This window comes from Bison bison, unplaced genomic scaffold, assembly GCF_000754665.1.
Source record: "Bison bison bison isolate TAMUID 2011002044 unplaced genomic scaffold, Bison_UMD1.0 scf7180017864099, whole genome shotgun sequence".
Taxonomy (NCBI): Eukaryota; Metazoa; Chordata; class Mammalia; order Artiodactyla; family Bovidae; genus Bison; species Bison bison.
In genome coordinates, this window is record NW_011494671.1 from 184,608 (window position 1) to 196,564 (window position 11,957).

The 11,957-nt window shown below is 47.2% G+C and overlaps 1 protein-coding gene and 1 non-coding gene across 2 annotated transcripts in view; both read right to left on the minus strand.

Moving 5' to 3' along the window:
* NTPCR (nucleoside-triphosphatase, cancer-related) overlaps positions 1–11,957 on the minus strand; it is a 39,090-nt gene that overhangs the window by 6,501 nt on the left and 20,632 nt on the right. Inside the window, exon 4 of the mRNA XM_010838595.1 lies at positions 4,177–4,386. Within this exon, the coding sequence (XP_010836897.1) occupies positions 4,177–4,386 (210 nt within the window). The remainder of the gene's footprint in view (positions 1–4,176; positions 4,387–11,957) is intronic.
* TRNAC-GCA lies at positions 968–1,039 on the minus strand. Its single transcript has one exon. It is a non-coding gene; the product is annotated as a tRNA-Cys (tRNA).

An 11,957-nucleotide genomic window follows, 5' to 3' on the forward strand; every position in this document is an offset into this window, starting at 1 on the left:
CACTGGGACGACCCAGAGGGAGGGTATGGGGAGGGAGGAGGGAGGAGGGTTCAGGATGGGGAACACATGTATACCTGTGGCAGATTCATTTTGATATATGGCAAAACCAATACAATATTGTAAAGTTAAATAAAATAAAAAAAAAAAAGAAAAAGCAAATAATCTCTAGGAATCTTAGATTTTTAAAGTCACCTGAACCATCCCTACCCTCGAAGTTAACACACAGCAGGGCTACGCTGATGTTTAGGCTTTGGGGTTGAAAGACTGAGGTCTGAATCCTGGTTGTGCCCCCACTAACCTTGGATAAGGCATGCCAGCTCCCCCGATGATGAGGCTGCTCTCACACCCCCACAAACTGATGGGCCTCAGCACTGCCTTTACGTGTCCCAGGACTGGGGGCTGCCAGCCCAGGCCTCTCAACCCCCAATCCTCAGACTCCAGGCATCTCCCCTGTACCCTCAGAAGGCAGCATTCTCCAGCATCTCCAACAAGGAGACATTTCACAGGAAATCAAAAGCAATATGCTTTGGAAATGCCACCAATATGACCAAACTCATACTTTTTGTTAGAAGTGACCAGCAGGGATAAAAGTATTTCTTAATGTTGTTGATCAGAGAAGGATGGAAGCAGTAAAGAGCCGTAATCTGAGTAAGCAGAGTCGTAATACGGACCTGTGAAGTTCTTCACCTCTTGTCCCCACGGCACTGACATCACCATTGAATGTTTTCTGATATTTGGTCTCAAATAACCTCATGAAGTGAAGTGAAAGTTGCTCAGTTGTGTCCAAACCTTTGCGACACCATGGAGTGTACAGTCCATGGAATTCTCCAGGCCAGAATACTGGAGTGGGTAGCCTTTCCCTTCTCCAGGGGATCTTCCCATCCCAGGGATCAAACCCAGGTCTTCTGCATTACAGGCAGATTCTTTACCAGCTGAGCCACAAGGGAAGCCCAAATTTAGACCTTAGAGGGGGCACCCGGATTTGAACTGGGGACCTCTTGATCTGCAATCAAATGCTCTACCACTGAGCTATACTCCCAACAGGTATATATTTAAAACATGTTTCAGTAGCTACACACTTAGCAGTAAGCTCTAGAATAAACAAGGAAAACATTTCCAAACGTCTGAGAGGAAACAGAATTTTCAGGAAGGGAACCTTCAATGCCTGAACTTGTGTAAGGATGGAAGTTTCTACACCCCCAAGTCCCACAGCTCCCTGTGGCTCTGGCTTTTAACTTTTTTAGTCTGCTCTTTCTTGGGCAATCTCTACCATTCCACTGCTCGCATTCGCTGATTCTGTCCTCTGTCAACTCCCCTCAGCTAGCTGGGTCCACCCAGGGACCTTCTCATTCTGTCATTGCATCTTACATCCTGAAGTTTTCATTTGAGTCCTCCTTAGAGCTTCCCTATCTTTGCTGAAACTTTGATGTCTTCACTTGAGGCTTTCTATCTTCTATTTGTTTCGAGTGGGTTTGTATTTGATCGCTGACACATGTTTATGATGGTTGTTTGAAAAATCTCTACCCTATAATCCCAACATCTATGTCATCCTTCTGTTGGCATGTTGGCTATTTATCTTTCTCACTCAGGCTGATCTTTCTGGTCCTTGGCATGACAAGTGACTTCCATTTGTGTCTCCTGCGCTGTTCCTGGGGTCCTGAGGTCTCTAGTCTGTGTGCCTTCTTCCATCCGCCATTCAGGTCTTCTTAGGTCTGTTTTATGTACAATGTCTAAGGCTGTCAGCTGAACTTAGGAGGAGGAACACTTTCTCTCAACCTGGAAATGTCCTCAGCTGTCTTTCTGGTAAGTAAGGCTCTGTTCACCTAAACCCTATGACGAACAGTCCAGACGCTGTCAACAGCTCTGAGTCGCTGTGAATGCTTCCCCAACATCATGACTGCAGCCCCATCTCCACACCATCTGTCAGCACAGGGAAGCTGCCCTCCATGCTATACATAAATGATTTCCTTATTTGGAATATTCTCCCTTCCTGTCCTCTGTTTCCTCTTCAAAAATCCACCCAAGAACCCCTTTCTTCTGGAAACCTCTCTCCACTCCTTCTGTTCACACTGATCTCTCTTCTCATCTCCAGATTTTGACTGTCCCATGGTCTGTTTTTCTGGAGGGAAGGGTACACTCCTCACATGTGCCTGTACCATGGACTAAGTACTTGATGCAAAGGATGCTCTCAAAAATAAATTCAGGTAACTTGCTGCTTATTAGAAAGAGAAAGGACCAAAGAAATATCTAATCCAACTCCTAAATCTGCAGGTGAGTGAGCTTCTTCATTTATAAAATATGCGCAGAAGGTTCACAGGAGACCCAAAGGAATGCAGGAAAGACAAGAAGAACGGGGTCTCTTGCATAATTAACCAAAAGCTAATTGTTTTATTTATACATCATTAAGATCAATGATTACCTTGCCTAGAGAATAATTTCCTAGCTTAGAGAGGAAAAGCTGTGGTATTGTGTTAAGATACAGCATTTGTTTCTGATTTAACAGTCAACCCCCAAGTCCACTGGAGGGCTATTTGTTTGCAGAGACACCCAATCCCTGGAGCTTAGCATCAGCAGCTCTGCAGGCCCTCAGCTTGGAAGCTATCTGACCTGAAGACTAATTGTCTTTCATGATCTTTTATTATTCACTGACTCTGTTTCCACAGAAACTCTATGATCACAACCTAAAACTCTAATATGGAGGCTACGCAATGTAAGAAATAGAGAAGGTAACACAAAACTCTGAAGACACGGTCACGCCCTTTGAGGAAGTGACCCTGTGTGGCTCCCAGGCCTCCCCTGATCAGTACCGCCTGCCCCCAAAGACCACAATGCCTGGATTCACGTTCTTTGCATTTGCCATAACTGAAACCGCATAACTGTCTGCTCACATTTCTGTTACCCAGCCCCTCCATTAGAATTTCAGCTCCATGAGGATAAAGACTTGTGTCTCGTTCATCTCCAAGACCTAGAACGAGGCCAAGCACACAGGAGATGCTCAATTCATGCAGAGATACTCAATCTCTCACTTACCAAGTAAGTGGGAGAATGAATGAATTAAGCAACTTACAGACACATTACTCCAGCCCTGGCTGCTCTAAACTTAATGGCTACCAACTGCCCAGAAGTACCCTGGACACTATGGAGATAACATGTAGATGTCCCACCGAGGGCAGCTGACCCTGGTGACAGCTAACCAGCGATGTGAGGTACTCCTGGTTACTCTGCAGCTGGCACAGAGGAGGGGCCGCCAGCCCCACTGGTTCACTTGGTGGGGGAGGGTGTGAGCACAGTGACGTGGCTGTCACTGATGCAGACACTAAGGTGCCACAGGAGGACAGCATCCGAGAAGGACACAGAGGGATGATGGGAAAAAAGCGCGTATGTGGGCAAAACCCAGCAGCACCATCAGCGCTGAGAACCGGCTGACCCACTACCCCTGACCTACCTGCCCTTCACCAGCTCCACCCCACGGCTCCTCCCACTGCAGGGGCCTGAGTGCTCCCGGAGCTTGTGAAGACAGGTTCCTGGGCCTGCCCAGAGCCGGCGTTGCACTTCCAGGCAGAGCGTCTTACCTGCTGGGTACTTGACAAGTGGCCAGTGTGACTGAGGAAAAGATTTTTCTAACTTAATTGAGTGTCATTTAATTCAAATGTGAACAATCACACGTGGCTAATGGCTATGGCCCTGCCTGGTGCAGGGAGCACATTTTCACCTTGGTGGTGGGAAGTTCTTAAGACGGTGCTGCTCCACAGCATCTGGAATCTGTGCCTCGACCTGTAGCCAAAAGTCCTTCCCCTCACAAGCAGAAGGGGGTCAGTTGCAAAGGGAAACCTTTAAAATAGAACAGCACTGCCTGCCTCAGTAACCTCATCACCCAGGAAGAGATGCACTCAGCCCAGAGCACTGCAGCTGGGCAGGGCTGAAGCTGGCAAGGCCCAGGGCTTGGTCGGGGCAGGGGGAGTGCAGCAGGAGGAGCTGGACCCTCCCGCGGTCCCCAGAGGCAAGACTGCTTTGTCAGCAAGCAGAGGTGTAATGTCAGCACCATAAACTCACAGGAAGTGAGACGCGCCTATATTCTAGCCTAAGAGGAAAAGCTACGGTGACTTGAAACCACAGGTGTGCGTCAGAGCCACATGCTGTTTCAGGGCACCTGCTCCACGCCCGTGGGGTACTCACGCTGAACACCTTCACGTCCTTTCGGGTTCTGATCTCTTCCACGAGGGCCAGTGGTTTTCCTTTGGGTACGGGGATGGTGCCGAGGACCACAGTCCCCGGTGTGGACAGCACCTGGCGGACGGCCTGGATGAATGGCTGACTGAAGAGCTCCATCTTCCCCACCTCATCGATGACACAAATGCTCTGTCCTGGGCGACCACTGGCCCCTGCCTGGGGGTGACAGAGACACTGATTGGGACACAGAGTCACACCAGGCGAAGGGCCCAGGAACCCTCTCTCCCCTCGCTGTCACACCAAAGGGCCTGGAGTCCCTCTCTCCCATCACTCACTGCCAGTCAAAGCAGGGGAGGCAGCCCCGCCTCAGGAGGCAGGAGGCGGTCTCTCCAGCTACCCAGAACAAACCACTGGCAGAGGAAATCAGGAGTGCTCCCTTGGGGACCCCAAGGCCCAGAAGACTCAGTTCCCTGAGCTCCCCATTTTCCTGGCAATTTTCCCTCTTCTAGAACGGTCCCAATAACAACCAGGTTTTATATTTATATCCACCCAGGAAACAAGCACGATCCATATGCCTCAGGCCTGAAAGAAATGAGACAGCAAGACTAGGAGCCGTTGTTAATAACACTGGCCTCTGTTTTTTGGATTTTGGGTTGTATGAGTCCTGTTTGTTGGGAGGATATAACCGTTGCAGGCAGATGTCTGTGTACTTCATAACCTGAGCTAAGAGGGTCACTGGAAAGAAGTGAAAATTAAGAGAAGGAGTCCTGGTTTAAGAGGGAAAAAAGTGAGTAGGTTGTACCCTTGAATCTCAGATTCCCCTTCTAATGACTTTACATCAATGCACTCCCACTACGTCACAAGCCTGAAGACCTCTCTAGGACCAGGTGTGGCAGCCAGCCTCCAAGAGCCCCCAAGATTCCCAGCCTCTAGGATTGGCACCCTCTACAGACCCCGCCCCCACAGTACAATGCTGCCCTGCACTATATGGCAAAGAATGCCAGAAGGGATGATATGCTATTTCTGAGATTAGGAAAAAAGATCACAGCTTCTGTCCTGGTCCCAACCTCCATCCATCCATCCACCCATCCACCCATCCACCCATCCACCCATCCATCCATCCACCCATCCACCCATCCATCCTGGCTCACCGGTTCTCAGGGAAGATGCCTGCCACACTGTGAGGGCACACAGGCAGCTGATGGTAAGCTCCAGCTGATTAAGGAACTGAGGCCACATGTCAACAGCCAGGGAGGATCTGAGACCTCCCCACAACCATCACTGTGAACTTGGAAGCCTAAGGGCACTCTGACCCCTTAAGAGACCCTGAGCCTGAACTACCCAGCAAAGCCATTTCTGGATTCCTAACTCAAGGAAACTGTATGAGATAATAAACGTTTGTTGTTTCATACTGCTAGATCTTGGGGTAATTTGTTACACAGCAAAAGCTAACCAATACACATGTCCTCTCTAGAAAGCCCTCCCAGAGAAAGCTGGTAGGACTTTGAATAGTTTTTCCACAGTAGGGACACAATGGAACATACAATAAACACTTTGATGACTGCTGAGTAACAAATATATTTCTATATCTTTGTATAAATGATTATTTTGAAAATGGTACGTGAAGCTGATTTACCAAGTATGCTTCACTATAAGTCCTCAGACTCCTTAAACACAGATATCAACACATTCTCAGAATGAATGGCTGAGTTAAGCTTGATTTTGCTCCAATACTAAACACTAATACCAAAGCTCTTCCAGTGTGGCTGCAGGGGGGGTACCCGTGGTGACCAGTGACAGATAGGGCTGGGGGCAAATCCTGGAGCCTTGTATGGTGTGCAGAGGGTGAGATGCTGTCCAACGGCTGAGAGTCTAAGTCTGGGAGGAGCACGTGTTGTACCTGAAAGGCTGCTTGCTGTGTGGGGCCAGGAAAACAGGGGAGACTTCTTTGGGAACAGACATATGAGCCTGGAGGGAAGCCTCAGGGCACTTGTTTTCAAACTTTTCTATAAGCAGTCCTCCTTTAATTTCCTGCTTGCTATCAAGTACATATATTTTTCTACTCCTTTTATTGACAGAAAGACCAGGAAGGGGTCCACTGTAATCATCCAAGAGAGGTTCTAAATCTCACTCAAACTCCTGTGTTTCTAATGCACTTCATGTTTACCTCTCAACTGAGTTTATCTGCATGCATTTACATACACACGGCTACCCTGTCTCCCTCCTAGGAGCTGAGATGAGGTGTTCCTCATCTTTTTCTTCTCCGTGGAGGCGAACGGTGCACGGCTGGGCTGACACAGCCGATGCTGCCCTGCACCGGTGGGCGATACAGGGAGAGAGGGTGTGTGGGAGGTCACTGTGCCAACAGTTTCTTCAGAAATGAATGCCTGACTGCGAGGAAAACAAACAGCTACTGGCCACCTGTTTGCCAGTGTAAAAACAGACATGCTCACAACAGCGAGCCATCCCGACCAACCTGCCTCTGATTAAGGCGTGCCTGGGGCTTCCTGCTGCCCCCAAAGACTGTGAACACCTGCAGACGCTGCCCTTCTGGGGCCTGCTGTCAAAACCCCAGACAGAAAGAACTCAAGTCCAGCACACCAGAACCACGGCTCTGAAAGCATTCAGATCAGACAAAGAAACAACATGAAAGAATGTGTCAGCTCCCCTGTCTGTGTGTTTAGTGGATGCGTGTCCACAAGGGGGTCAAATGTACGTGGCCCTGTATGTGAATACACGCGGACAGGTCCAGTACAAGGCACAGGGCTCCCAGCCACCCTACAACGTTTACCCGTGAGCACCCACCCACCTCATTAAACTGTTGCACAAAGATACCTGGACACACATGCAAACACTTTTCTACCAACTGAAAATGCCTCATTTAAAAATCTTAGCTTACATAAAATCTCCATTCTGTCCAGAATTAGGGGCTTTGTTTATATAGAAACTATAGAAATCTCAAAAAGTCTTGGATTTTTAATGAAAAATTGGGTTATTCCTGCTCAGTTGAGAGTCAGTTACCAGAGGCTAAGCTACTCAGAAGCCTATAGTCAGTAAGTCAGTGTTTCTAAATAACAATGAACATACATTCACCAGCTTAATAAAAGTAGTTATGTTCAGAATTGGGTTTTTTTCTGTATAAATTCCATTTTAAAAGGAAACAAAAAATAAGCCAGTGAGCATTCACCCCATTTCCATCATTCTCAATGACTGTCTGAGCTGATGAAGACACAGCGAGTACAGCGAGAGCCCTGGTCTGAAAGCCACCAGGAGCCTGGCCTGGCCTCTTGTCTCTGGCTGTGGGTTCCACACGGGTATGGGGTGAGGATCCCTCGGAGGACTCTGGGTGGCTCTAGGCCATGTGGTTGAAAGCCCCGTGCAGGCCATCCAGGGAGCCATCCAGGGAGCAGCCGTTCTCCCAGCATCCCTCCCCCCACCCCAGAACAACTCAGGATCGCTGCAGTCATTTATGCCATGCCCCGTGCTTCTCTCCACAGCTTACATTTCTGCTGATTGCACATTCTCACTGTCACAAAGAGCAGGAAAACCTTCTCTGTGCAAAGCATATTTTAGTCCCTCTGTTGGTTCTGAGGGAGAAGCTATTTCCATGGGAGAGAGTCCTAAAATTGACCAGCCAGGGGCAAAAGAAGTTATGAATAATTTTCTAGCTTTGGTTACACTCAGCTAGTTTGCTTTCCAGAAAGATTAAATCAATTTAGGGCAACAATGAAGTCACTTTATACCAGCTTTGCCAGAGAGCTGAAAATAGTGTGATTCTTTTGGTACTTTGTTTAATCCTTAGGCGTCCTTTTTAAGGATACAAAGAAAATGTAAACGTAATATAAGCAATTTCATCCAACCAAAATACTGAACCAAGAAAAAGCCAATTAGAGTCGCCTCTGCCTTATTGTGGATCATTTAAATAATACCTATTTCTGGTGGTATTATGTTGCCATTTATTTATTTTTTAACATCACACACAGACTGGCTTCCTGAGCTTGCCTGTCTGGGACAGCAAGTCTCAAAAGTGATGGGAGGGCAGCAGGGGGCCATGGCCAGAACACAGGCAGCACAACCGAGCCTGCCCCCCAAAGAGCCACAAGGCCTGGGGAAGCTGGAGGGGCAGATGGCGAAAACACAGCCACGGGTGAGCAAGCCCGATGCCCTGGCCGTCTTACTAAGTGACAGGCAGGACTCCAATCAGACTTCCAGGTGTGTTTATTCCAAGCTTTACAGTCTCAGCGTCCCTTGGCAGTCTGGTGGCGGGTAGACTGCGTGTCCCCAGGGAGTAAAATCCCAGGCTGGCGGCCAGGATGTCTAGACAACCCGACACACCCCTCAGCACGGAGCGCACGCTGGGCAGAGCCACCCCCAACCACACATGCTGCGGAGGAGGCTGGTGGTTCCTCCTGGATGTCCCCGCGGGCCTCCCTGGACGCCCCCACACCAGCATCTGGCCAGAGTGCCACGATGCACCTTGGCATCTTCCAAGCTGTAAGAATCATCCTGAGGCTGAAACAGTATCTGCTGGCTGACAGTTGGCCCTGGCGGATTAAGAACCCAGTTGTCCTCTGATCCCAGCACCTTGGGACCAGACTAGACATCTAGGCTTGTGGGTCCCATGACGGATTTACTGCCAGCTCTGGGCCCTGGTTCCCAGCAAACACAGGTCAGACTGTTGATGTGACATCTTCCCAAGGGACCACACCCATCCCCTCACGGGACTTCTCAGGAAAAATAATCATAACCATACCTACGCTCTGCACCATCTAGTGGACAAGCGCTAACACACCTTACAAGCAGATCGCCTTCTCTCCTAATAACTTCACGTAGCAGGTATCAACATCTCTGTTTTATAATTAAGGAGAAAGCCAGGGACTAAGTGACTTACCCAGTCCCAAGGGACGGGGCTAGGAAGCTAACCCAGTGTCACCCTGCAGGCAATTCCATCTGCATAGTTTTAACATGAAATAGAATCTTCCCTGGTGGCTCAGACGGTAACAGCGTCTGCCTACAATGCAGGAGACCGGGGTTCAATCCCTGAGTTGGGAAGATCTCCTGGAGAAGGAAATGGCAACCCATTCCAGTACCCTTGCCTGGAAAATCCAATGGACGGAAAAGCCTAGTAGGCTACAGTCCATGGGGTCGCAAAGAGTCGGACACGACTGAGTGACTTCACTTCACTCAAGAACAAACTGCGCATGAGAAAGTTACTTCACCACAAAGAAACCACTCTTCTCACCAATGAGAAGGAAGAGTGTTTTAGTTTCTAGGGTCCCTACGGAGGCACAGCCACAAAAACTCCTATATTTTTTTCTGGATTAATCATATTATTTTCAATATAACATATTGAACAGTAGTACCAACCTCATTGTATCACATATGGAGAATGGTCCACTTTAGTTGGCAGATGTGCTCTGCACGTGAAGGGGCTTCTGCCAGGAGCTCACCTCTGCACACAGCAGAGAAGATACACCCAGGTAGCCCAAGATGCACCGGCTTACCTCAGCGAGATGCAGAGTTCACTTATAGACACCCCAAATAAAGCGAGTATCATATTAAAGTGAGTCACATAAATTTTTTGGTGACTTGGTGCATTTGAAAGTTATATTCGTGCTATACACTTGTCCATTACGTGTGCAAATGCATGTCTAAACAAACAATATACTTTAATTAAAAAATACTTTATTACTAAAAAATGCTAACCATCATCTGAACTTGCAATAAGCCATACTCTTTTTGCTGGTAGATAATCTTGCCTCAGTGTTCATGGTTGCTGACTGATCTCAGCGGTGGTTGTTGAAGGTTGAAGTGGCTGTGGAAATTTCTTAAGACAACAATGAAGTCTGTCATACTGACCAAGTCCTCCTTTCATGAATGATTTCTCTGTAGTGTACACTGCTGTTTGAGAGTATTTTACCCACAGAACTTTCAAAACTGGAGTCAATCCTCTTAAATCCTACTGCTGTTTTATAAACTGTTTATGTTACATTCTAAATCTTTCTTGTCATGTCAACAATCTTCATAGCATCTTCCCCAGGAGTAGATTCCGATGTCAAGAAACTACTTTCTTAGATTTTCCTGGTGGATAAGGAATCCGCCTGCCAATGCAGGGGACGTGGGTTTGATCCCTGGTCCAGGAAGATTCCACATGCTGTGGCACTAAGCCCACGCACCATCTAGTACTGAGCTTGCACTCCACAAGGAGCCAGTGCAACGAGAAGCCACGTGCCACAACTACAGAGTACACCCTACTCTCCGCAGCTAGAGAAAGCCTGTGCACAGCAACGAAGACTCAGCACAGCCACAACTAAAAAGTGAACGTGTTTAAAGAAATAAATGATTTAAAAAAAAAAAAAAACTACTTTCTTCACTCATCCAGAGGTAACTCCTCATCCCTTTAAGTTTTATCCTTAGATTGCAACAATTCAGCCACATCTTCAAGGCTCCACTTCTAAGTCTAGTTCTCTTGCTATTTTCACCTCATATGCAGTTACATCTTCTACTAATGTCTTGAATCCTTCAAAGTCATTTATGAGAGCTGGAATCAACTTCTTTCAAATTCCTGCTGATACTGTGACCTCTTCCCATGAATGTTCTTAATGGTGAATACTTTCTAGAAGGTTTTCAATTGACTTTGCTCAGACCCATCAAAGGAATCACTATACATGGCAGCTATACCCTCACAAAATATATTACTTAAATAATAAGACTTGAAAATCAATATTACTCCTTGATCCATGGGCTGCAGAATGGATAACGGCAGGCATGAAAACAGCATGAACCTCCTGCATCTCCATCAGAGTTCTAGGGTGACCAGGTGCATTCTCAATAAGCAGTCATATTTTGAAAGGAATCTTTTTTTCTGAGTGGTAGGTCTCAGCAATGGGCTTCATATACTCCTTAACTTTGTTGTAAACAGATGTGCTATCATTCAGGCTTTGTTGTTCATGTATAGAGCAGAAAAGGAATACAGTTAGCATAATTTTGAAGGGTCCTAGGATTTCCAGGATGGTGAATGAGCACTGGCTTTGACTTCAAGTCACTAGCTGCACTGACCCCTAACAAGAGTCAGTTTGTCCCGTGAAGTTTTGAAGGCAGGCACTGACCTCTCCTCTCCAGCTACGAAAGTCCCAGATGCCACCTTCTTCCAGTATAAGGCCGTTTCTTCTACACTAAAGATCTGTTGTTTAGTGCAGCCACCTTCATTAACTGTCTCAGCCAGATCTTCTGGATAACTTGCAGCTTCTACATCAGCATTAGCTGCTTCATCTTGCATGTTTATGTTGTAAGATGGCTGCTTTTCCTAAACCTCATGAGCCAACCTCTGCCAACTTGAAATTTTTCTTCTATAGATTCCTCACCTCTTTCAGCCCGCCTTCATAGAATGGAAGTGAGTTTGGTCCTTTCTCTGGACTATGCTTTGGTTTAGAGGAATGTTGTGGCTGGTTTTATCTTCTATCCAGAATGCTACAACTTTCACCATTTCAACAATAAGGCTGTTTTGCTTTCTCATCATTTATGTGATCACTGGAAAAACCCTTTTAATTTCCTTTAAGAACTTTACCTCTGCATTCACAGTCTGGCTAACTGGCACAGGAGGCCTAGCTTTCTGCCTTCTCAGCTTTCAACACACCCTCCTCACTAAGCTTGGTCACTCCTAGCTTTTGATTTAAAATGAGAGACATGCAGCTCTTCCTTTCCCTTGAACACTTAGAGGCTACTGTAAGGTTATCAACTGGCTCAACTTCAACGTTGCTGTGTCTCAGGGACTAGGGAGGCCCAAG